Consider the following 27690-nt stretch of genomic DNA (forward strand, 5'->3'; position numbering starts at 1 on the left):
TTGACCAGTAATATCTGAAAGTCATCTGGGTAGATACATGTGTTTGTGCCATATTATTTCCTAAGTCAGCTCTCCATGTATAACTGCAGAGCAACATTCTGCTTACATGAATATTTTATTTCATTTATACAGGGTATTAACTCTAAACTTCCTATGAATTTCCAATACAGTGTATTGTAAAGATAACTCTTGAGTTAAGTTATGTAGAAAATACTGTTGTAGACCAGTGATTACAGTTGTTATTCATTGTAAATACCAGCATTCAAAATATTGAAATTAAATATGAAAAGAACCACAGATATCATTGGTAAAAGAATTCTTTTTTTATTTGATATATTCTTTATTTACATTTCAAATGATTTCCCCTTTTCTGGATCTCCTCTCCCTATGAGTCCTTCTTCACTCTCCCTGTTTCCCAATCCACCCCTTCCAGCTTCCCTGTCCTGGTATTTCCCTACACTGCTGCACTGAGTCTGCAGGACCAGGGACCTCTCCTTCCTTCCTTCTTGGGCATCATTTGATATGTGAATTGTGTCTTGGGTATTCCAAGTTTCTGGGTTAATATCCGATTATCAGTGAGTTCATACCATGTGTGTTCTTTTGTGATTGGGTCACCTCACTCAGGATGACATTCTCTAGTTCCACCCACTTGCCTAAGAATTTCATGAATTCATTGTGTTTAATAGCCAAGTAGTAGTCCATAGTGTAAATATACCACATTTTCTGTATCCATTTCTCTGTTGAGGGATATCTGGGTTCTTTCCAGCTTCTAGCTTTTATAAATAGGGCTGCTATGAACAGGTGTCCATAGGGGAGCAGGCGTCCTTATTATAGGCTGGGGAATCCTCTGGATATATTCCCAGGAGTGGTATAGCAGGGTCCTCCAGTAATATCATGCCCAGTTTTCTGAGTAACCACCAGACTGATTTCCAGAGTGGTTGTACCAGCTTGCAATCCCACCAGCAGTGGAAGAGTGTTCCTCTTTCTCCACATCCTTGCCAACACCTGTTTTCTTCTGAGTTTTTGATCTTAGCCATTCTGATTGGTGTGAGGTGAAATCTCAGGGTTGTTTTGATTTGCATTTCCTTGATGACTAAGGATGTTGAACATTTCTTTAGGTGCTTCTCAGCCATTCAATATTCCTCAGGTGAAAATTCTTTGTTTAGATCTGTACCCCATTTTTTTACTAGGATTATTTGGGTCTCTGGAGTCTACCTTCTTGAGTTACTTGTATATCTTGTATATAAGCCCTCTGTTGGATGTAGGGTTGGATCACTCAGGACACACCCCGCTAGGACTCTGCCTTGGGTAAAAGAATTCTAAAAAACATATATTCACAGCACCTCCACATACTAACTCTCCCCCATTTGCTTGCATTATTCCTGAGGTAGAGGAATAATTTCTTGCTTAAGTTGGTGTGCCTATCTTTGAGCTGTTTTGCTTTTATTCTAGATTTTCCTAACCTGAAGATGCAATGTAAATAACATATAATAATTCTTTACCAATTATCCATTCAGATATTGGTTAATGTGTCATGACTATGGGACTCATGTGAGTCTCCTAAATGGTAATATCTCCAGTCTTCAGGCATTGCCTTTTATAACAACCTACATTTTTATATTTATATCTATAAATCATGAAATCTTTTATGGTTTGTCTCTCGGGGTATAAAAGATATCTACTATTTCCCTTATTCAAATATTATCATTTTACTCACCGTGTTGACACTACCATATGACAATACTTGTGTATTTTTTATGTTAATGGTTTATTTAAGATTATATGTCAAAATTCACTTATGTCACCTAAGAAGTACAGATTTTTTATTCTTTATGGATGAGAAAAATTCTATTATGTATATGCATGTGCTTTGTTTATGCATTCATTGCTTGTTGAGCCATACCTTCACCATTGTAAATAGAGCCATGATAAATAGGGAATACAGACTCCCATACTTTTCCCATTGCTGTGACAAAATACCCAACATGGAAAAAATTAAGGGACGATGGGTGTGTTTTGGCTTTCAATACAAAGGGGATGCAATTCACCATGGCAGGGAAAACATGGCAGCAGGAGCAGATGTCTCCTGGTCACATTTCAGCTGAAGTCAGGGAGTAGAGGGTGCTGAACACTTGTTCTCAGCTCTTTTTCCTTTTTTTTTTTTTTTTAATTCACTCTAAGACTCTAGACCACAATATGTTAGTGCACATTTAGGCTAAGTCTTCCTATGTTAATCAAAGTAAATTAAATAAATATAGATATGTCCTGAACTTTGTTTTTATGTTCATTCCAAACCATACCAAGTTGATAATTGGCCATCATTAGTAGGTATTTCATTTTTAAAATATTTTTGTTGGTTATTTAATTTATTTACATTTCAAATGTTAGGAGAAGGAAGACCAAAGTGTGGATGCTTCAGTACTACTCAGAAAGGTGAACAGAATACCATGAAAAGTAGAGGGTGCGAGGGACTTGGAAGGAGAAGGGGGAGTAAAGGGGAGAGATTATGTGTGGAAGGAGACAGGGAAGATGTACAGAGCATCAGGAAATTGAAAGGAGGTGTGTAGCAATGGGGGAGGAGATTTGGGGGTAGCCACCAGAAAAATGTGAGGAAATCCTAGATGTGAGTAATCCCAGATGTGAGGAAATCCCAGATGTGAGTAATCCCAGATGTGAGGAAAGCAAGAAGCTCCCAGGACCCAATGGGGATAACAATAGCTGAAATGCCCATCAAAGGGGAGAGAGAACCTGGAAAGATTATATCCAGAGGTTAGGCACAGTTCCCAGTTTAGGAATGGAGCCACCCACCCACTTAAAAATCTTAACCTAGAATTGCTCCTGTCTAAAAGAAATACAGGGACAAAAAGTATAGCAGGGACTGAAGGAAAGGCCATCCAGAGACTGTGGCACTTGGGGATACATTCTATATGAAACCACTAAACCCAGATGCTATTACTGATGCCAAGAAGTGCTTGCTGACAGGAGCCTAATATAGCTGTCTGCTGAGAGGCTCTGCCAGAGCCTTACCAATACAGATATTGAAACTTGCAGTGAACCATCAGGCTGAGCACATGGGGACCCCAATGTAGGAGTTAGGGGAACGACTGAAGAAGATGAAGGGGGTTGCAACCCCATAGGAAGAACAGAAATATCAACCAACCAGACCCCTCCAGAGCTCCCAGGGACAAACCAAGGAGTACACATGGAGGGATCCTTTGCCCAAGCCTCATATGTAACAGAGGAAGGGCTTGCCAGGCATCAATTGCCTGGAGAGGTAGTCAGCCCTATGAAGGCTAAATAGATGCCTCAGTGGAGGGGAACACTGGGGCAGTGAGGAGTGGGTGGATGTGGGAACACCCTCATAGAAGAAGAGGGAAGGGTGATGTAACAGGGAAAGGTGTTGGTTCCTGCGTTGGTTTCTGCGCTCGTTCGAACGTCCTGTCTGCTCCCTGCGTTGTGGCTGCCGCTGCTCACTGTGCCCACACGTGCGCACCATGGGCACCGCGCCGCAGTACGTGGTGGAACCGTGAACCACAATGAGACACGCTAGACCAGATAGCTCCATGTGGGCTTTATTTAAGATGGGGAAGGGGTAGGGGGGGGGAAGGAAAGGGGGAAGAGAAAGAAAGAGAGGGTATTGAGCTTAGGTGATATACCTGGTAGGGTCCAGTAACTGGATGACAACGGGAGAGTGATGTTTAGCAACAGAGGGGTTCTGGATGTCCCAAACTCTGGGGTCCACCTGAGAAGCTGGTAGAGGAAATAACATGTTAGTGTTAGTAGGTTGATTGCCTAGAAGGAGATGTAGGGGAACTGCTGGCGAGCTCGGGTTCAGGTGAGTGGGGGGAGCAAAAGAAATTGAAGCTCCCAACTTAACTAAAAGATCCCTTCCTAATAAGGGAACGGGAGAGGTTGGCACTACCAAAAAGGAATGGGTGAAGGTTATATTTCTAAAAGTGCAGCTAAGTGGTGGGGTCTGATGAGGAAGGTAAGGCTGTCCTCCTATCCCGACTATGGGATAGGTGTGGGTGGAGCTTAGACAAAACCCCAACAAAAGGGGAAACCAGAAAAGGGGATAACATTTGAAATGTAAATAAAGAAAATATCCAATAAAAAAATGAAAATAAATAAATGCAAAAAGGTGAAAAAGAAAAAAGAAAATACACCTACATTATTTCATGGACACATATTTATATTTAAGTTTGATGTTTTTGTCTTTTTCTTCTTTTTTATTGAAAAGGAAAGTAAAAACATTTTATGATAAAACTGAAGATTTACATGGAAAATATTTCTGACAAAATTTAAGAAATATATAGAAAAAACAGTTAAAATTGGTAATTTTCATGGAAAATAAAGAATAAAACAGTAAACATAAAAAGCATTGCTAAATTAGTTGAAAAAGAAAGTAGAAACATTTTATTATAGAAGTGAAGATTTACATGGAAAATATTTCTGATAAAATTGAAGTCTAGGTTTAATGTTTTTCTGGATAAATTTCTACTTTCTCAGGGAACTCAGGGGTCCACATTGTGATATTTTTCACACCTTGATGACTTTTCAAATTTCTATCTCTGTTAATTTGCTGTCTAGAAACTAATCCCACTGTTACTACTATTAATTTTACGTTTTCATTTAAGAGTATAACAATGGTGTACAATTGTTTGATTAGCAATCTATTGCTACAGACCAAGCAATATCCAATATTACAACTATACACAGTAATGAACACTGACATCCCTCTTACTTCCCACTCACATCAAGTATGTTCATCAGTGAATGTACGTACTTGACTTATTATGAGCTATGTCTGTCAGAGGTTATGCTGTTCATGACTACAAATGTAATCCCCTTATCACTTGGATACATTTTCTTCTCAGTATAAATACCAAGGGCACAGAAGGTACAAATTCAACCATGCAAGTATATTTCCATTCCCTATTTGTTTAGTGTATGATATTATAACATTGGACAAAGACAATGGATGATTCCTAATGTGACTAAAACAATGTTTTCAAAGTTCTGGCACATCTGTCAACTTTCATATGCTTCCAGCACTACATCATCATATTCCCCTAGAAGTGTTTCACCTTAGCAAAATTGAAACTCTTAGAGTTCAGAAATCTAAGGTGAAAGATATCACAATGGCTAAAACAGCATTAGGCTCAGCTTTGCTTGGCTTTGTCAAACAGATGTGCTCGTTTCATGACCCTTGCCACATTTTTCTAGTCATGGCTGTGCCACCCATGGGACAGCATAAAGTAGGAAATTGCTCAATTGAGGTTCCTGTTTTCAGCTGTTGAGTTCACAGTCAAGATTAACATTTGCATGCACTGAAACACCAATGCAAATAGTTCTTTTTTATTTATTTTATTGGTTATTTTATTTTTTTGCATTTCAAATGTTATCCCACTTCCCAGTTTCCCCTCCACAATCCCCATATTCCATCCCTCTCCCCCTGCCTCTATGAGGATGCTCTGTTACCCACCCACTTCCACCTCAGCACCCTAGCATTCCCCTATGCTCAGTCATCAAGCCCCCACAGGACCAGCGACTCACCTCCTATTGATATCCTGATAAGCAGGGATTAAACCACCAACCAAAGAGTGCACTTGAGAGGATCCAGTGCTCCAGTTGGATATGTAGTAGAGGATTGCCTTATCTGGCAAAGAGTTCTTATACCTGCAATTCAGGAACCAAATTGGATCTTGAGGTTCCCACACACATATCTGAGATTGATTAAGGCACTTATACCACTCTTTCCCTAGTTCCTATCTTCATATAGTAAGAATTGAATTTCTAAAATAGACTCTGACTTCATTATGTCAATATGTCCTCCCCATATCAAAAAGCAGGCTCTTTGCTATTTTTCACAATATACCATTTCAAATTCCATTAAGCATATACTTAGTAAAGTGTTCCCATTTGCTATCTAGAAGAAATCAAATGGTATGACTGAATACCTTACCAACATCAATATAAGAGGTCACAGGTGTTTTGGGGATTACAACTCCAAAATTACAGTTCATCATTGCAAAGATATTAAAGTGGCAAGAACTTGAAGAAGGGTGTCACATTATACACATAGACAACAGCAAAGACCAGTGAATTAATGCATGCATACATGCTAGTATTCAACTGGCTCTGTTTTATACTTCAAGATGATCTGTGTAAGACAATATTTTGCCCAAAATTAAGGTGCTTTTTCCCAAATCATTTAAATAAAGATAATTCCTCACACATGGGCTAAGATATAGTCAAGCTTCAACAATTTCTCACTAATATACTTTATGGCTTCCTTCATCTGTGAGAAGTTGGCAATTGATATGAATTATAACATATTTTACTGTGCATGTGTAGGCAAAAATATTCCCAAGTTTCTCTAAGACTGCATTTACCCTGATATCAGTAAAGTATATTCAAGGTATCATTCTAAGAGAACAGCTGGTTTACTTCAGCACTGAGATGCTCTTACAAATATTATATGGGCCCAACTGAGAACTTTTATGTGTCAGTAGCAAAGAATAAGGCACAAATCAACAACATCTAGGATATTAGGTGTTTGGGAAGCATTCTTTTGTACTGGATTCTAATTGGTGTGTTACCAACACAAGATATTTAAGACACATGGCTCCAGATGCAAAAATGTGGTATATCTACACAATGGAGTACTATTCAGCCATTAGAAACAATGAATTCACGGAGGAGTGGCCTCTTGTTCTGAAAAGACTCAGTGAAGCAGTATAGAGCAAAATCAGAACAGGGAAGTGGGAAGGGTTGGGGGGAAAACAGGGGGAGGGAAGGGGAACTGATGGGACTTTCGGGGAGTGGGGGTTCAGAAAAGGGGAAATCATTTGAAATGTAAATAAATATATCAATAAAAAAAAAGAGAAAAAGAAAGGATTGTATTATGCACATCAGAGTCCCTCTGAAAAAAATGACAAATAAGAACTCCTTCCCTGCAGCTGCAAGCAACACTGTTTAGCTATTTCAAAATAAGCAGTGTGGTTCCTGTTTTTACAAAATGTTTAAGTGACCCTTTTGCAGAATAAGCCACAGTACTTCCTTTCTCTACATATAAGAACCTGAGATCTGATTCTCGTCACAACAGGGTACTTAATCCCAACCATGCTGCTTCTAGACACCTGGACCCACATTCTTCACAGTGTCCTGCTGTTGATCCTGCTTCTGGGACTTAAAGGTGAGCAACAACAGAACATCATCTCCCTGATTCTGGGCTACTCCTATCACTGAAAGTAAAAGATTCCAGCTAACTACCTGAATTGTCACAGAAGAGGTGAGAACATTGTCTCACATAATAGAGCCAGAATTCTGAGCACTGCCTGTACTGGCATGTGAGGTTATAGCTTTGATACATAGAATATAAATAATTCATCTGTAACTGTTTTCCACATGTCCCTGTTATTCTTGACCCTCTCTAGTGAGCTTTAGTTCCTTCTATTTGTGCTAAGTGGGATTAGTGATAATCTTCATGGTACCAGTGTGCTGTCAGGTTTTTCTCTTTCTTTTCTTTATTTTTCTTTATTATTTTATTTATTTACATTTCAAATATTATCCCAGAGGCAGGCAGATTTATGAGTTTGAGGACAGCCTGGTCTACAGAGTGAGTTCCAGGACAGCCAAGGCTACACAGAGAGAAACACTGTCTTGAAACAAAAAAAAAAAAAAAAAAAAAAAAAAAAAAGAAAGAAAGAAAGAAAGAAAGGAAAGAAAGAAAGAAAGAAAAATAAATTCAAATATTATCCCCCTTCCTTGATTCCCCTCCATGAACCCCTTTCCCATCCCCAACCCTGCTTTTATGAGGGTGCTCCTGCACCTCCTACCCATTCCTACCTTACCACCCTAGCATTCCCCTACACTGGGCTATCAAGCCTCCACAATACCATGGGGCTTCCCTCCCATTGATGCCAGATAATGTAATCCTCTGCTACATAAGTAGCTGGAGTCATGTGTCTCTCCATGTGTATGCTTTGGATGGTGGTTTAGTCCCAGGGAGTTCTGGGGGCGGGGGAGTTGCTGATATTGGTGTTCTTCCTATGAGGTTGTAAACACCTCCAGCTTCATCAGTACTTCCCCTAACTCCTCCATTGTGGGTTCCTGTGCTCAATCTGGTGTTTGGCTGTGAGTATGTGCATATGTATTGGTTAAGCTCTGGCAGAGCCTCTCACGGGCAGCTATATCAGGCTCCTGTCAGCAAGCACTTCTTTGCATTAGCAATAATGTCTGAGTTTGGTGTCTGCAGATGGGATGGATCCCTAGGTAGGGCAGACTCTGGATGGACTTTCCTTTAGTCTCTGTTCTACTCTTTGTCCCTGCATTCCCTTTAGACAGGAACAATTGTGTTAACATTTTTGAGATGGGTGGGTGGTCCAGTTCTTCAAATGGAGGCTGTACCTAACCTCTGGATATGGTCTCTACAGGTTCTTTACTTTTTTTGGGTATTTCAGCTTATGCAATTCCCATTGGGTCTGAGAACCTCTTCCTTTCCTGGGATCTGGAACCTTCAAGTAACTACCTCAGTTCCCCATCCACTGCTGCTATACACTGCCTTTCAATTTTCTGACTCTCTGTATTTCTCCCCATCTCCTCCTACACCTGATTCTGTCACATTTTTCCTTTCTCCTTCTTCTAGCTCTTAGGTCCCTCTTTCCCTCCCTCTACCTCTCCTGATTATTTTGTTCCCCATTCTAAGTAGGACTGAAGCATCCACATCTTGGTCTTTCTTCTTTTTGAGCTTCATATGGTCTGTGAGTTATATCATGTGTATTCCCAGCTTTTTGCCTAATAACCACTTTTCAATTATTATAGCCCATGTGTGGTCTTGATTCTGGATGATGGTTTCTAGTTCTTTCCATTTGCCTGTGAATTTCATGAAGTCATTGTTTTTAATAGCTGAGAGGTACTCCATTGTATAAATGTACCTCATTTTCTGTATCCATTCTTCTGCTGAAGGACATCTGGATTCTTTCCAGCTTTGGACTATTATAAATAAATCTGCTATGAACATAGTGGAGTATGTGCACTTCTTATAGGTTGGAATACCTTTTGGGTGTATACCTAAGAATGGTAGAGCTTGATTCTCAGGTAGCACTATGTCCAATTTTTTAGGAACTGCCAGACTGATTTCTATAGTGATTTTAACAGCTTGCAACCCCAACCACAATTGGGGCATATTCTTCTTTCTCCACATCCTCATCACCATCTGCTGCAACCTGAATTTTTATTTTAGCCATTCTGACTAGTGTGAGATGGAATTTCACAGTCATTTTGATTGGATTTCCCTGATGACTAAGGATGTTGAACATTTAATTAGGTGCTTCTCAGCTCTTTGATATTCCTCAGTTGGAAATTATTTTAGTTCTGTACCCCATTTTTAATAGGGTACATTATTCATTATTAATAATTAGTTAATTCATTATTTAATAGGGTACATTATTATTTATTTCATTTTCTGGAGTCTAACTTCTTGATTTCTTTGTATATATTGGATATTTGCCCTCTGTCCGATGTAGGATAGGAAAAGATCTTTTCAAATCTGTTGGTTGCCATTTTGACCTATTGGCAGTATCCTTTGCCTGACTTTCAATCAAAAGTTATCAAAAAATATAAGGAAGGACACTTCATACTTGTCAAAGGAAAAATTCATGAAGATTAACTCTCAATTCTAAACATCTATACTCCAAGCGCAAGGGCATTTACATTCATAACAGAAACTTTCCTCAAAATCAAGGTACATGTTGTACCTCACACAATAATAGTGGGAGACTTCAATACCCCACTCTCAGTAATGAGCAGATCATGGAAACAGAAACTAAAGAGAGACACAGAGAAACTAACAGAAGTTATCAAGCAAATGGATTTAACTGATATTTAAAGAACATTTCATCCTAAAACAAAAGAATATACCTTGTTCTCCACACCTCATGGTACCGTCTCCAAAACTAACCAAATAATCAGTCACAAAACAGGCCTCAACAGATACAATAAATTTGAAATAACCACATGCATTCTATCAGATCACCACAGACTAAGGGACTAAAGCTGGCCTTCAATAACAACGAAAGCGATGGAAAGCCCACATACAGGTGGAAGTTAAACAATGCTCTACTCAATGATAACTTGTTCAATGAAGAAATAAAGACAGAAATTAAAGACTTTCTAGAATTTAATAAAAAATGAAGGCACATCATACAAAAACTTATGGGACACAATGAAAGCAGTGCTAAGAGGAAACCCCATAGCTCTAAATGCCTCCAAAAAGAAAATGGAGAGAGCATACAGAAGCATCTTGACAGCACAACTGAAAGCTCTACAACTAAAATGAGGCAATTACATCCAAAGGAGTAGACAGCAGGAAAAATCAAACTCAGAGCTGAAATAAACCTAGTAGGAACAAAAAGAACTATGCAAAGAATCAACAAAACTAGGAGCTGGTTCTTTGAGAAAAATCAACAAGATAGGCAAATCTTTAACCAAACTGACCAGAGGGCACAGAGACAGTATCCAAATTAATAAAATCAGAAAGGAAAAGGTAGACATAACAACAGAAACTGAGCAAATTCAAAAAATCATCAGATCCTTATACAAAAGTCTATACTCACCAAAACTGCAAAATCTAGATGAAATGGGCAATTTTCAAGACAGACAACAGGTAACTAAGTTAAATCAGGATCAGATAAACCATCTAAATCATCCCACAACCCCTCGAGAAAGAGAAGCAGTCATTAAAAGTTTCCCAATCAATATATATATACACACACACACACAAGGACCAGTTGGGGTTAGTGCAAATTTCTATTGGACCTTCAAAGAACAGCTAATGTCAATACTTTTTAAGCTATTCTACAAAAGAGAAACAGAAGGGACACTACCCAATTTGTTTGATGAAGCCTAATTTGTACAATTACTCTTACACCTAAACCACACAAAAACCCAAAAAAGAAAGAGAACTTCAGACCAATTTCTTTTGTGAATATCATGCAAAAATACTCAATAAAATTCTCACAAACTGAATTCAAGAGTACATCAATAGGATCATTCACCACGATCTAGTAGGTTTCATCCCAGGGAAGAAGGGATGTTTCAATATACAGAAATCTATCAATATAACCTACTATATAAACAAACTCAAAGAAAAAATGCATGGATATTTTATTAGATGCTGAGAAAACATTTGACAAAATTCAGCATCCTTTCATGTTAAAAGTCTTGGAAAGATCAGGAATTCAAGGCCCACATCTAAACATAGTAAAAGCAATATACAGCAAACCAGTAGCTAACATCAAACTAAATGGAGAGAAACTTGAAGCAATCCTACTAAAATCAGGGACTAAGCAAGGCTACCCACTCTTTCTGTATCTGTTCAATATGGTACTTGAAGTTCTAGCTAGAGCAATTAGACAACATAAGGAGGCCAATGGTATACAATTTTGAAAGGAAGAAGTCAAAATTTCACTATGTGTAGATGATATGATAGTATACTTAAGTGACTGCAAAACTTCCACCAGAGAACTCCTAAACCTGAGAAACAACTTCAGCAAAATGGCTCGAAAAAAATTAACCCAAACAAATCTACTCAAAGGATAAAGAGGATGAGAAAGAAGTTAGGGAAATGACACCTTCACAATATTCTTACATACTATAAAATACATTAGTATAACTCTAACCAAGCAAGTGAAGGAAGTGTTTGACAAGAAGTTCAAATCTCTGAAGAAAGAAGCTGAATAAGATCTCAGAAGTTGGAATGATCTCCCATGCTCAGGGATTGGCAGGATTAATATAGTAAAAAATGCCAAAAACTATCTACAGATCAATGCAATCTCCATCAAAATTCCACCTCAATTTTTCATAGAGTTAGAGCAATTCTCAAATTCATATGTAATAACAAAAAACTCAGAATACAACTATTTTTAACAATAAAATGTTATCTGGTTTTATCTTGAAGACCTAGATCAACATGGATTTGAGCTTTCTACAATGAGATAAGAATGGATTAATTTTCATTCTTCTAAATGTGGACTGCCACATAGCTAGCACCATTTGTTGAACATGCTGTTTCTTTTCCACTGTATGATTTTGGTGTCTTTGTCAAAGATCAGGTGACCATACGTGTGTAGGTTTAATTCTGGATCTTCAATTTTTTCCCATTTATCTACATTTCTGTCTCTGTTCCCAAACCATGTTTTTTTTTAAATTTTTTATTCGATATAATTTATTTACATTTCAAATGATTTCCCCTTTTCTAGCCCCCCACTCCTCGAAAGTCCCGTAAGCCCCCTTCTCTTCCCCTGTCCTCCCACCCACCCCTTCCCACTTCCCCGTTCTGGTTTTGCCGAATACTGCTTTACTGAGTCTTTCCAGAACCAGGGTCCACTCCTCCTTTCTTCTTGTACCTCATTTGATGTGTGGATTATGTTTTGGGTATTCCAGTTTTCTAGGTTAATATCCACTTATTAGTGAGTGCATACCATGATTCACCTTTTGAGTCTGGGTTACCTCACTTAGTATGATGTTCTCTAGCTCCATCCATTTGCCTAAGAATTTCAGGAATTCATTGTTTCTAATGACTGAATAGTACTCCATTGTGTAGATATACCACATTTTTTGCATCCACTCTTCTGTTGAGGGATACCTGAGTTCTTTCCAGCATCTGGCAATTATGAATAGGGCTGCTATGAACATAGTAGAGCATGTATCCTTATTACATGATGGGGAATCCTCTGGGTATATGCCCAGGAGTGGTATAGCAGGATCTTATGGAAGTGAGGTGCCCATTTTTCGGGGGAACCACCAGACTGATTTCCAGACCATGTTTTGACCACTATTGTTCTGCAGTGCAGTTTGAGGCCAGGGGTGGAGATTTTCCTAGAAGTTCTTTTATTGGTGACAATAGTTTTTGCTATCCTGGTTTTGAGTTACTCCAGATGAATTTCAGAATTGCTCTTTCAATCTTTCGAAAAATTGAGTTGAAAATTTTTTTACACCAAAATCAGAACCAGATGGTTTACTGCAGAGTACGATCAGACCTTCAAAGAAGATGTAATACCAATACTCTTCTAATTATTCCACAAAATAGAAACTGAAGAACTACTACGTATTTCTTTTCTTTCTTTACTCTTTCTTTCTCTCTCTTCTTTCTTTTTCTCTCTCTTTCTTTCTCTCTCTTCTTTCTTTTTCTCTCTCTTTCTTTCTCTCTCTCTCTTTCTCTCTCTTTCTCTCTCTTTCTTTCTCTCTCTTTCTTTCTTTCTTTCTTTCTTTCTTTCTCTCTCTCTCTCTCTCTCTCTCTCTCTCTCTCTCTTCTTTCTTTCTTTCTTTCTTTCTTTCTTTCTTTCTTTCTTTCTTTCTTTCTTTCTTTCTTTCTTTCTTTCTTTCTTTCTTTCTTCTTTCTTTCTCAATGAGGAAGATTCCATGACTGACTCCCTAACTTCAGATCTGGGCTTAGCAGTCTCAGGCTCTACTTTGGTTGAGGTGTTAAACCACCCAATCTTGTATAATTTTTGGTTTTACAATATCTTCATTACACTCATACTATTCCTGAGACTACAGAAAGATATAAGTCTTGATGATGATTTTAGCACTTCCTAAAGCTTTCTTTTTTTATAGTTTGTGAAACTAATAATTACATAATTTCCTTGCTCTTCTTTTCAAAATCCATGATGTCATTTTTGCTTCTTTAACCCTCTCTCTCCTTCTCTCCCTCTCCCTCCCTCTCTCTTTCTCTCCCTCTCCCCCCCCTCTCTCTTTCTCTCCCTCTCCCCCCCCTCTCTCTCTGTGTATGTCTGCCACTCTCTCTCCTCTCTATATATCTCATGCACACATAAAAACACTCACACACACAAACACTCAAACACACACAAGCTCATACTTATCTGCATTTCCCTAAATATTTAAATATAATTTGCTCAGTCTTTATCTTACCTTAACAACGACTACATCAATAGACATGTGAAGAATGAAAAGCAATATTATACTCAAGATGATTGTGTGTTTCTCTTGTGTACTTTTTAAGGACAATGTTCCAGCCATGCTTTGCTTGACTGATTTCTCTCTGCCACAAACTATCTGTCTTCCTCTAGGCAAAATGCAAATAGGACTGACAGATAATTAAAAATTCTAAACTGTGATATGTCTCACATCTTCTGCTTTAATCAGTTTATTTATTTTAAAAATTTGCGCCAGCCCTGGAAAAGTTTAGCAAAAATATTATGCTTTGAGTCTCAAATATATTAAAATCTGTCAAAACTATTTCAACAGATAACGGCAACATTTGAATGATGATTGAGTATGTTAAATGTTAGGTCTCTGAGGGTAGAAGTTAAAAGGGACTTCATGCTTTGAATGGAACATGTAGCCCACGGCCATTCTTGCTACTTCGTGTTTTCTGATACTATGAGATGAACGACATTGTTCCATCACACACCATAATTATGATGAGGCTCTTTCTAAAATGGAAACAGTCCGTCTTCAGAATGCTTAACTCTGAAACAATGTGCCAGAGCAGATGCTAATTCACTTGAATTTCTGTTCACAGATATTTTTCAAATCAATTACAAGATAATTCAGCAAGAAATAATTATATCCATATCCCCATCGCTATCTAGAGCTAGACAAACCTTAATAAACTGTTCCTATGTAGATCATCCAATTTCAGTTGAATGTATTATGACTCAGTAAACCAACTGAGAAATTACATTTTATTGTTATAACCCTCTCCATGTCCAAGATACTGTGGGAAATACTTTCACATCATAGGAACCAACATCTCAAGTTGATGGTCTTTTCACACTGATACAAATACAGAAAAAGAATCAGAAGCACAAACAACACTAATTGCTGTAGCTTGGATTGAGGCTGTTTGAGGTCAAAAGATTAGTATTAACTCCTCTAAGAAACTTTGACATATCTTGTGATCTTTAGTGTGAAATGAGGACTCAATGATTTTCTTTTGGGGGGGGGCTCTTTATCCTTATATACAGTTTTTCTTGAAAATATCATTGTCATGGAGAACTTGGTTTCTATTCCATAGATTACCAACTTAAAATGGACTTTATTGACATGGGAAGATACCACACTGGACAAATCATACATAAAAAAGATATTTGTTGGATACTCACCAGGAGCTACAGATTGTTCTGTGAACATATGTGGCACTGGAGAATAAAAGTAGAGGCAGAGTCACACATGCCGATTTTAATGTCCATTAGGGAAAATAATAATTAAGAAAAATCATGAAATATGTAATATTTTAAAATATATATGTGAGTACATACCATGTGTGTTCTTTTGTGATTGGGTCACCTAACTTCAGGATGACATTCTCCAGTTCCACCCACTTGCCTAAGAATTTCATGAATTCGTTGTTTTTAATAGCTGAGTAGTATTCCATAGTATAAATATACCACATTTTCTGTATCCATTCCTCTATTGAGGGATATCTAGGTTCTTTCCAACTTCTGGCTATTATAAATAGGGCTGCTATAAACATAGTGGAACATGTATCCTTATTACATGCTGGGGAATCCTCTGGGTATATGCCCAGAAGTAGTATAGGTAGGTCCTTCAGTAGTATTATGCCCAGTTTTCTGAGGAACCACCAGACTGATTAACAGTGTGGTTGTACCAGCTTGCAACCCCACCAGCAGTGGAGGAGTGTTCCACTTTCTTCACATCCTCGCCAACACCTATTATCTCCCGTGTTTTTAATCTTAGCCATTTTGACTGATATGAGGTGAGATCTCAGGGTTGTTTTGATTTGCATTTCCCTAATGACTAATGATGTTGAACATTTCTTTAGGTGCTTCTCAGCCATTTGATGTTTCTCAGGGGAAAATTCTTTGTTTAGCTCTGTAACACATTTTTTACTAGGGCTATTTGGATCTCTAGAGTCTATCTTCTTGAGTTCTTTGTATATCTTGGATATTAGCCCTCTATCAGATGTACGGTTGGTAAAGATCTTTTCCCCTTTTTTTTTTTTTTTGGCTGCTGTTTTGTCCTTTTAACAGTGTCCTTTGCCTTACAGAAACTTGGTAATTTTATGAGGTTCCATTTGTCAATTCTTGATCTTAGAGCATACGCTATTGGGTTTCTGTTCAGGAAATGTTTCCCTGTATCCATGTCCTCAAGGATTTTCCTCAGTTTCTTTTTCTATTAGTTTCAGTGTGTTTGGTTTTATGTGGAGGTCCTTGATCCGCTTGGACTTGAGCTTAGTACAAGGACATAAGAATGGATCTATTTGTCTTGGTCAGGTGGCAAGAGTCAGTGGTAGCAGCGGCAGCAGCAGCTTGTCTGGCAGAGAGGGCAGCCACCAGTTGAACTGAGGCAACAGGGACCAGGCAGGTCCTGCACCCGCTACCACAGGCCACCGCCAGCCAGCCAGGCTGCTTGTTACAGCGCTTCTTACTGCACTGAAGCCCCATTAGACCTCTGCCTCCTGCCAGCTAATTATGAGAGGCTCTCTGCCATCTTGGTTCCTGGATGCCAGAGAGAAATGACATAGCCAGGAACGCAGACATAGTCCGATGCTAACATCGCTTGGGTTTAAGCCTTCCTATACTCAAAGGATAAGCAGGCTGGGAAAGAAATTAGGGAAATGACACCCTTCACAATAGCCACAAACAATATAAAGTATCTTGGTGTGACTCTAACCAAACAAGTGAAAGATCTATATGGCAAGAACTTCAGGTCTATGAAGGAAATCGAAGAAGACCTCAGAAAATGGAAAAATCTGCCATGCTCGTGGATCGGCAGGATTAATATAGTTAAAATGGCCATTTTGCCAAAAGCAATATACAGATTCAACACAATCCCCATCAAAATCCCAACTCAGTTCTTCATAGAGTTAGAAAGAGCAATTCTCAAATTCATCTGGAATAACAAAAAACCCAGGATAGCTAAAAGTATTCTCAACAACAAAAGAAATTCTGGGGGAATCAGTATCCCAGACCTCAAGCAATACTACAGAGCAAGAGTGTAAAAGCTGCATGGTATTGGCACAGTGACAGGCAGGCGGATCAATGGAATAGGATTGAAGATCCAGAAATGAACCCACATACCTATGGCCACCTTTTTTCCTGTGGAAAAAAGAGCATTTTCAACAAATGGTTGTAGTTCAACTGGAGGTCAGCATTCAAAAGAATGGTAATTGATCTTTTTCTTCTTGTACTAAGCTCAACTCCAAGTGGATCAAGACCTCCTCGCAAAGCCAGACACTCTGAAGCTAATAGAAAAGAAACTGGGGAAGATCCTTGAGGACATGGGCACAGGAGGAAATTTCCTGAATAGAACACCAATAGCTTATTCTCTAAGATCAAGAATTAACAACTGGGACCTCATAAAATTACAAAGTTTCTGTAAGGCAAAGGACACCATCAGAAGGACAAATCAGCAACAAATTGGGAAAATATCTTCATCAACCTTACATCTGAAAGAGGGCTAATATCGAATATATACAAAGAACTCAAGAAGTTACACCCCAGAAAACCAAATAACCCTATTAAAAATGAGGTACAGAGCTAAACAAAGAATTTTTACCTGAGGAACTTCGGATGGCTGAGAAGCATCTTAAAAACAATTTATATCAAATAAATTAATTCACAATGTTAGATTTATACTTCTATTTTATCAAATTAGGAATATGTGAGACAATATTTTTTCAATATATATATCCATACTCCAAATCCCTTAACTTCTGACTAAGAAATGCTATTGTATCTATTTCTATATTTGTAATTTTTCATAAAATGCTCAAATCCTCTGTATACCTTGTAAATTGAATCTCTAAGTTACCACTAAGTTACATCATTTGGTTCTCACAGGCTCTCTCTGTTTTGTGTTCTAATTTTGCTGTCCAAACACTTCACTTTCTTTATGACTTTTCCATATTTTTCCTTTGCTCTTTTCATATTCTAAATTAAGACTGTATAGTTTTAGTCAAGTAGTATAATACAGTGAATGTAATATACTATATTCTTTCCTAATCATCAAAGTCCAGGCAAGAAGGGGTCCAAATTGTCAGAGTTATGAGAATCAGAGTTACTGAGACAAGAGGGTTCAGTGATAGGAAGACAGATGACATAGCATGGGAGACCAAACCATGTCAAGGACAGAAACTGGACCACCTGAACACTGAGGATATGTGCCCCCATGTTCATTGCCTTGACTCACCAAATTTGAACTTCTGAACCATATAGGATAAAATAATAAATACCAGTTGTGTGAAGCCACAATCTTTATAGGAAGTTATTATATCAAGCTTAAAATTAATATAATTCAAGGTTCAGAGAGGTGGTTCATGGAATAAACCTGCTCTTCCAGAGGACATTATCTTATATATAATATGATTTAAAATATATTATATTTTAATTTGTAAATTTAAACAAAGTCCTTATTTTCTTTTTTTGATGATATTATTCAATCATAAAATATAGCTGGGCAGTAGTGGTGGTGCATGCCATTAATCCCAGCCCTTGGTTTCTGAGTTCCAGGCCAGCCTGGTCTACAGAGTGAGTTCCAGGACAGCCAGGGCTACACAGAGAAACCCTGTCTCAAAAAACAAAAAACAAAACAAAACAAAACAAAAAGATAAAATCTTACACATGTGATAGCCAGTTTAGGTTCCATATCCCCCCCCCCCCCGCTACTAATCTTGTCTATAGTCAACCACTCTGATTCTTGAACATTTCCATTGATAGGTTTTCACCTTATCAACAAAATGTCCCCCAATTCCAGTCTTTCTCCCAATATCCCTTATCTACTGCCATCTGATCCCTCCTGTTCCCATAGTCACACCCACCTCCAATTTCTCTATCTATTCTATATCCCAATCCCAGGGGGATCCATGTGTTGCCCCTTGAGTACTCCCTTCTATTTAGCCTATTTGAGTCTTTGGATTCTAGTGTGATTATAAATTATTTTACAGCTAAAATCCACTTATAAGAGAGTACATATTATGTTTGTCTTTCTATGTCAGTGTTACCTCAATCAGAATAATTTTTTAGTTCTTTCAATTCCATTTCATCTATTCATTTCCTCCTTAAGGACCTTTACATTTTTATATAGTTGATTTTATGATCATTCTCTTTTTTAAAAGTTGAAATGGCTCGATAATCCATATTTCCTTTGAATAATGCATACAAAAAGGACTCCCTTAATAATCAAATCACCTCATTTCAAATATACAGTTCTTTTTCATTAAAAAACAAAAAAACCAAACAAACAGAAAACAATTACTTTCTCCTCATTCACTTTGCATCCTTCTCACTGCTCCCTCCTGGCCACCTCCCACAATACTTAACCAATCCACCCTTCATTCCTCTCTCAGCAGGTGGGTTCCTCTTGGGTGTCTAGCCACTCCCCCCTTCCCCTGGCTCTTCAGTCTCTGCTAGGCTAGATGCTTCCTCTTCCATGGAGGTAAGCCAGGGTAACTCAGCTAGTAGAACTTATCCCAAGTACCAGCAACAGCTTTTGGGACAGCCCTCACTCCAGTTGTTCAGGGCTCACGTGAAGACTAAGATGCCTACATATCAGCTACATACATGCAAAGAGGCCTGGGTACAGCCTATATGTGTACTTAATTTTGTAGTTCAGAATCTGAGAGCACCAAGGGTCCAGGTTAGTTGACTCTGTTGGTCTTCCTATAGACTTTCTATTCCCTCTGGGGTGCACAATCATTCTTCCCATTCTTTCATAAGAGTCCCCAAGCTCCATCCACTGTTTGGCTCTATCTGTCTGAGACAACTGCATGAGTGGAGCCTCTGAGAGGAAAACATAGCCTATGTGCAAACATAACAGAGCATCAGAATGGTTCTTGCCCATGGTATGCTTCCTAAGCCATCATGAATTTGAGAAATATTCTTGAATGCATAGGAGACAATTTTCTGAATAGGAGACATGCAAATTCATGATGTCTTTGTTTTTCATAGTTGTACAGTATTCCATTCTATAGACAAATCATATTTTCCTATTCATTCTTCCTTTTAGGGTCATCTAAGTTGTTTCCAGCTTCAGGCTATAATGAATAAAGCTGCTATGAATCTTGTGAGATGAATAGCAAGTATCTTATGGGACGGTGGAACATGTTTTGGGTATAAGCTCAGGAGTGGTATAGCTGGGTCTTGAGGTAGTGCTATTCCCAGTTTTCTGAGAAACCATCAAATTAATTTCCATAGTGCTGGTGCAAATTTGGATTCCTACCAGTAGTGAAGAAGTATTCATCTTACTCCACATGTTTGACAGCTTGTACTATCACTTGTGTTTTTTTATCTTAGCCATTCTGACAGGTATAATGATGGGACCTCAGAGTAGTTTTTATTTCCATTTCCTTGATGACTAAGGATTTTGAACATTTCATTAAGTGCTTCTCAATCATTTCAGATTCCTCTGTTGAGAATTGACTGTTTAATTGTTTTTTTATTTTAATGGAAATATTTTATTTTTATTTTTTATGTTTTATTAGATATATTCTTTATTTATGTTTCAAATGATTTCCCCTTTCCTGCATTCCCCTTCCCTTAAGTCCCACAAGCCTTCTTTCCTCCCACTGCCCCCCAATCAACTCCATTCTGTTTCCCTATCCTGGTATTCTCCTACACTGCTGCATGGAGCCTTTCCAGGAACAGGGGCCTCTCCTTCTTCTTAGGCATCATTTGATATGTGAATTGTGTCTTGAGTATTCTGAGCTTCTGGACTAATATCTACTTAACAGTGAATGCATACCATGTGAGAATTGTGATTGGGTTACTTCAATTAGAATATTTTCCAGTTCCACCTATTTGCCTAAGAATTTCATGAATTCATTATTTTAACAGCTGAGTGTAATTCCATAGTGTAAATATACCACATTTTCTGTATCCATGCTTCTGTTGAGGGACATCTGAGGTCTTTCAAGCTTCTGGCTATTATAAATAGGGCTGCTATGAACATAGTGGAATATGTGTCCTTATTACATGCTGGGGAATCCTCTGGATATATTCCGAGGAGTGGTATTAAGGGGTCTTCTGGTAGTATCATGCCCAGTTTTCTGAGGAACTGCCAGACTGATTTACAGAGTGGTTATACCAGTCTGCAATCCTACCAGCAGTGGAAGAGTGTTCCTCTTTCTCCATATCCTTCCCAGAACCTGCTGTCTCCTGAGATTTTGGTCTTAGCCATTCTGACTGGTGTGAGGTGAAATCTCTGGGTTGTTTTGATTTGCATTTCCCTGATGACTAAGAATGTTGAACATTTTTTAGGTGATTCTCAGCCGTTTGATATTCCTCAGGAGAAAATTTGTTGTTTAGCTCAGTACCCCATTTTTAATAGGGTTAGCTGGCTCTTTGGAGTCTAACTCCTTGAGTTCTTTGTATATATTGGATATTAGCCTTCAGTTGGATAAGGGGTGGTAAAGATCTTTTCACAATTTGTTGGTTACTGTTTTGACCTATTGACAATGTCCTTTGCCTTACAGAAACTTTGTAATTTCATGAGGTCCAATTTGTCAATTCTTGATCTTAGCTTGTATGCAACTGGTGTTCTGTTTAGGAATGTTTCACCTGTGCCCATGTGCTTAAAGCTCTTCCCCAGTTTCTGTTCTATTAGTTTCAGTGTGTCTGGTTTTATGTGGATGTCCTTGATCCACTTGGACTTGAGCTTAGTAAAAGGAGATAAGAATGGATCAATTTGCATTCTTCCGCATGCTAGCTACCAGCTGAACCAGCACCATTTGTTGGAAAGGCTATCTTTTTTTTTCCACTGGATGGGTGTAGCTCCTTTGTCAAAGATCAATTGACCATAGGTGTGTGGCTTTATTTCTGGGTCTTCAATTCTATTCCACTGATCTACCTGCCTGTTACTGTACCAATCCCATGCAGTTTTTAACACTATTGCTTTGTAGTACAGCTTGAGGTCTGGGATACTGATTCCTCCAGAAGTTCTTTTACTATTGAGAATAGTTTTAGGTACCCTGGGCTTTTTGTTATTCCAGATGAATTTGAGAATTGCTCTTTCTAACTATGAAAAATTGAGTTAGAATATTGATAGGAATATCACTGAATCTGTAGATTGCTTTTGTTGAGATGGCCATTTTTACTATATTAATCCTGACAATCCACAAGCGTGGAAGAATTTTCCATCTTATGAGACCTTCTTGGATTTCTTCCTTCAAAGATTTGATGTTCTTGTCACACAGACCTTTCACTTTTTTAGTTAGAGTCACACAAAAATACTTTATATTGTTTGTGGCTATTGTGAATGGTATCATTTCCCTAATTTCTTTCTCAGGCTGTTTATCCTTTGAGTATAGGAAGGCTACTGATTCACTTGAGTTAATTTTATGTAAAGTCACTTTGCTAAAGTTGTTCATCAGCTGTAGTAGTTCTCTGGTGGAGTTTTTTGGGCCGCTTAAGTAGAGCATCATAACATCTGCAAACAGTCATAATTTTACTTCTTCCTTTCCAATTTCTTTCCCTTTGAACTCCTTTTATTGTCTAATTGCTCTAGCTAGAACTTCAAGTACTGTATTGAATAAATCTGGAGAGAGAGTGCAGCCTTGTCTACTCCCTAATTTTAGAGGGATTGCTTCAGGTTTCTCTCCATTTAGTTAATGTCAGCTACTGGTTTGCTGTATATTGCTTATACTATGTTTAGGTATGGGCCTTGATTTTCTGCTCTTTCCAATACTTTTAACATGAAAGGATACTGGATTTTGTCAAATGCTTTTTCAGTATCTAATGAAATGACCATGTTTTTTTTTCTTTGACTTTGTTTATGTAGTGGATTACATTGAGGGATTTCCCTATATTGAAACATTCCTATATCCCTGGGATGAAGTCTACTTGATCATGGTGAATGATCGCTTTTATGTGTTCTTGGATTTGGTTGGTAATAGTTTTATTGAGTATATTTGCATCGATATTCATTAGGGAAATTGGTCTGAGTTGGACAGTGCTCCTTCTGTTTCTATTTTGTGGAATCATTTGAAGTATTTGTGTTAGGATTTCCTTGAAGATTTGATAGAACGATTTGATAGAACTCTGCACTAAAACCATCTGGTCCTGTGCTTTTTTTTTTTTGCTTTTTTTTTTTTTTGGTTGGGGGACTCTCAATATTTCTTTAGGGGTTTGGGGACCATCTAGATGCTCTGTCTGTTCCTAATTTAACTTCGGTATTTGGTATCTGTCTAGAAAATTGTCCATTTCATCCATATGGTCCAGTTGCATTGAGTATAGGCTTTTGTAGTAGGATCTGATGATTTTTTTGAATTTCCTCAGTTTCTATTGTTATATCTCCATTTTCATTACTGATATTGTTAATTTGGATACTGTTGCTGTGCCCTCTATATAGTCTGGCTAAAGATGTATCTATCTTGTTGATATTTTCAAAGAACCAGCTCCTGGTTTTGTTGGTTCTTTGTATAGTTCTTTTTGTTTCAACTTGATTGACTTCATCCCTGAGTTTGATGATTTCCTGTCTTCTACTCCTATTGGGTGTATTAGCTTCTTTCTGTTCTAAAGCTTCCAGGTGTGTTGTTAAGCTGCTAGTGTATGCTCTCTCCAGCTTCTTTTTGGAGGTACTCAGCTATGAGTTTTCTTCTTAGCACTGCTTTCATTGTGACCCATAAATTTGGATATGTTGTGCCTTCATTTTCATTGAATTATAAAAAGTCTTTCATTTCTTTCCTTATCTCTTCCTTGACCAAGGTATCATTGAGTAGCAAATTGTTTGGCTTCCATGTATATGTGGACATTCAGTTGCTTTTTTTGGTATTGCAGAACAACAATACTCCATAGTGATCTGATGTGAGGCATGGGGTTTGTTTGATATTCTTTTATCTGTTGAGGTCTGTTTTGTGACCAATTATATGGTCAATTTTGGAGAAGGTACTTTGAAGTACTGAGAAGAAGGTATATTCTTTTGATTTAGGATGAAATGGTCTATACATATCTATTAAACCCATTTAGTCTAAAACTTCTGCTAGTTTCACTGTGTCTCTGTTTAGTTTGTGTTTCTGTTATCTGTCCATTGAGAAGAGTGGGGTATTGAAATTACCCACAATTATTGTGTGGGGTGCAATGTATCCTTTAAACTTTAGTAAAGTTTCTTTTACGAATGAAAGTGCCCCTCTATTTGGAGCATAGATGTTCAGAATTGAGAGTTCTTCTTGGTAGATTTTTCCTTTGATGTGTGGAAAGTGTCCTTCTGTGTCTTTTTTTTTTTTTGATGATTTTGGTTGAAAGTGTATTTTATTGTATATTAGAATGGCTACTCCAGCTTGTTTCCTGGGACCATTTGCTTAGAAAACTGTTTTCTAGCCTTTTACTCTTAGGTAGTGTCCATGTACATGCTGAGCTCTAGTGAGTAACAGGTTTTTGGGGTTGTTTTTTTTCCCAAACTTGCGGAGCTTGTGGCTTTCCACCAGATGAGCACTAACTGTTGATTTCTGCAGGAGCAGCTATGAAAGAGCTGAAGGTGATCCAGCCTGATAAATAAGTCTCTGTTATGCTGGATGGTCAATCACTGTGAACTGCACAGTGACATCCCTATTTCCTGTGGAGACCATCAGGTGGTTCAAGGGTATAGGACATGGTCGACACTTGATATATTCTTTTACAGTAGACTACTTCCCCAGAGTAACATTGATTTCAGATACTACAAATAGAGACAACCAAGACTTTTCCATCCGCATCAGTAATGCCACTCTTGCTGATGTGGTTACCTACTACTGTATGAAGTTCCAGAAAGGACCAATAGTGCCTGACAGTGAAATTCAGTCTGGAGATGGCACTGAGTTGGTAGTATTTGATAAGCACTACATTTTCCTTTTAATTCTTGATTTCTCTTACAGTTCTAAGCAGTGTCCAAACCTCTATGAAAAAGTAAGAAATTAGTGTAGAAGGGACTCTAATATATATGGGTACACTTTTTCCCAATTCTGGACCAAGGAAACTGAGAAGAGAGAACATCCTATATGCTAGAGGTTTCCCCTTCTGAGAAATGAGTGTAAATTCATAAATTTGTATTCCTGCCCTAAGAAACTTTTTCCCACTATCTCAGATTAGTAGCCATCTTTTGTCAATTTTATTTTAATGTGGGTGGAGTGATTCTCTTTGAGATTTATCAAGTGAATTAGCTCACAGTGTTATATTTATCCTTCTTTTTTTCAAATTAGTAATATGTAAGATAATATTTTTTTCAATAATATGCCAACATTCCAAATTATTCATTTTCTCACCAGTTTTTGGCCATTGTCACTGAACTGCTAAGTAATATTACTGTTTCCATTTGTATATTTGTATTTTCTTTCATTTAATGCTCAAATCCTCTGTCTACCTTGTAAATTGAATGTATAAATTAACATGCATTTGGCTTTCCAACACCATTTAGTTCCTTCTTACAGGTTCTCTGTTTTGTGATGTTATTTTCCTATCCAGACACTTCATTTTCGTTATGGCTTTTTTGTACATATACTTTGCTCTTTTCCTACTTTACATGAAGATTCTCTAATTTTGGTCAAGTAGTATAGGATAATGAATGTAGTACAGTACAGTCTTTCCTGATCATCACAGTCCAGGGAAGGAAGTGTCCAACTAATCAGAGTCTTGAGAGTAAGAGTTACAGAGAACACAGGGTGCAGTGATGGGAAGACAGATGACATAGGAGAGTACACTCAGGAACCCAAGCCACATTCAAGGATAGAAACTGGGGCACCTGGACATTGGGTATATGTGACGTCATGTTCATTACCTTGACTCACAAAATTTGAATTTCTGAAACACACAGGATTAATAAATAACTCTTGCGTGAAGCTATAATCTTTATATGAAGCTATTATATCAGTCATAAAATTAATGTAATTCAGGGCCAGAAAGGTGGTTCATGTATTAATTAAGTTCCTGCTTTTCTAGAGGACATATTTTGCTGCATATAATATGATAGAAAAATATACCATAATATTTGTTAATTGGTAAATTTAAACAAAGTACTTATTTCTTTTTTGATAACATTATTAACCATAAAATCTTAAGCATATCATATATGTGACGGCCAGTTGAGGCTCAATATCCCCCTTATTACTGATTTTGATATCTTGACTGAGTTCATTCCTCCTGATTGCTGGGCATTTCCATTCACAAGTTTCAACTTCATCCCTCAAATGCATCCCCAATGCTAGTATTTCTCCCAATATACCCTTCCCTTTATCAAAAACCAGATGATCTCTTCTGTTCCCATACTCACCACCCCCCCCCCCAGGTCTCCTGCATCAATTCTATTACCCAATCTCATGGAGATTCATGAGTCGCCCCCTGAGTCCTCCTTTCTACTTATCCTAACTAGTTCTTTAGATTGTAGAATGTTTATAATTTATTTTACACTTAATATCTACTTAGGAGAGAGTACATATCAGGTTTGTCTTTATATATCTGGGTTACCTTAATCAGGATGTTTCTTTTTTCTTTCATTGGACATGTTATATATTTGAAATTCAAATATTATCCCCTTTCCCATTTTCCCTTAGGAAGCACCCCTATCCCATACCTCCTCCCTCTGCTTCCATGGGAGTATTCCCCAATCCACCCACTCCCTACACCCCTCCCTCTCATTACCCTATACTGGGGCATCAACAGGAACCAAGGCTTCTCCTCCCATTGATGCCAGACAAGGCCATCCTCTGCTACATATACAGCTGAGTCATGGGTTACTCCATAAGTACTCTTTCTTTGGCGGTTTTGCCGCTGAGAGCTCTGGTTGGGGATATTGTTGTTCTTCCTATAGGTTGCAAATCCTTTCACCTCCTTCAGTCCTTTCTCTAGCTCATCCATGGGGGATGCCATGCTCAGTCCAATGGCTGGTTGAGAGCAACTGCCTCTGTATTTGTCAGTCTCTGGCTGAGTCATTCAGGAGTCAGCTATATCAGGCTCCTGACAGCAAGCACATCTTGGCATCTGCCATAATGTCAGGGTTTTGAGTCTGTACGTGGGATGGATCCCGAAATGGGGCAGTCTCTAGATGGCCTTTCCTTCAGTCTGTGCTCCAAACTTTGTCTCCATATTTGCTCCTGTGAGTATTTTGTTCCCCATTCTAAGAAAGACCAAAGCATAAAATTTTAGTCTTCCTTATTCTTCAGATTTATGTAGCCTGTAAGTTGTAACTTGAATATTCCAAGTTTTTGGGCCAATATACACATGTTACTGAGCACATATCATGTGTGTTCTTTTGTGACTGGGTTGCCTCACTCAGGAGTTCTAGTTCCATTCATTTACCTAAGAATTTCATGAAGTTACTGTTTTTAGTAGCTGAGTAGTACTCCATTGTGTAAATGTACCACATTTTCCTTATCCATTCCTCTGTTTAATGACATCTGGGTTCTATTCAAGTTCTGACTCTTATAAATAAGTCTGTTATGAACATAGTGGAGCATATGCCCTTGTTATATATTAGAGTATCTTTTGCGTTCATACTCAGGAGTGGTACAGATAAGTCTTCAGGTACTATTATGCCCAATTTTCTAAGGAACTGCCAGACTGATTTCAAGAGTAGTGTGTCACCTTGCAATCCCACCAACAATGGAGGAGTGTTCTTCTTTCTCCACATCCCTGCCAGCATCTGCTGTCATATAAATTTTTATCTTAGCCATTCTGAATAGTGTGAGGTAGAATCTCAGGATTGTTTTATTTTGCATTTCCCTGATGACTAAGAATG

At 38.0% G+C, this 27690-nt stretch overlaps 1 protein-coding gene and 1 long non-coding RNA gene across 2 annotated transcripts in view; both read left to right on the forward strand.

Annotated features, from left to right (window-relative positions):
- The first annotated feature begins 7052 nt into the window (after nt 1-7052).
- The window catches only part of LOC127683504 (tyrosine-protein phosphatase non-receptor type substrate 1-like), a 62244-nt gene continuing 41606 nt past the window's right edge, over nt 7053-27690 (forward strand). The window contains exon 1 of the mRNA XM_052180801.1: nt 7053-7198. Within this exon, the coding sequence (XP_052036761.1) occupies nt 7126-7198 (73 nt within the window). The 5' untranslated portion in view covers nt 7053-7125. The remainder of the gene's footprint in view (nt 7199-27690) is intronic.
- Nucleotides 7205-17618, forward strand: LOC127683513 (uncharacterized). The gene is made up of 2 exons (XR_007977570.1): nt 7205-7294; nt 17184-17618. It is a non-coding gene; the product is annotated as an uncharacterized LOC127683513 (long non-coding RNA).

This window comes from Apodemus sylvaticus, chromosome 4, assembly GCF_947179515.1.
Source record: "Apodemus sylvaticus chromosome 4, mApoSyl1.1, whole genome shotgun sequence".
Lineage (NCBI taxonomy): Eukaryota > Metazoa > Chordata > Mammalia > Rodentia > Muridae > Apodemus > Apodemus sylvaticus.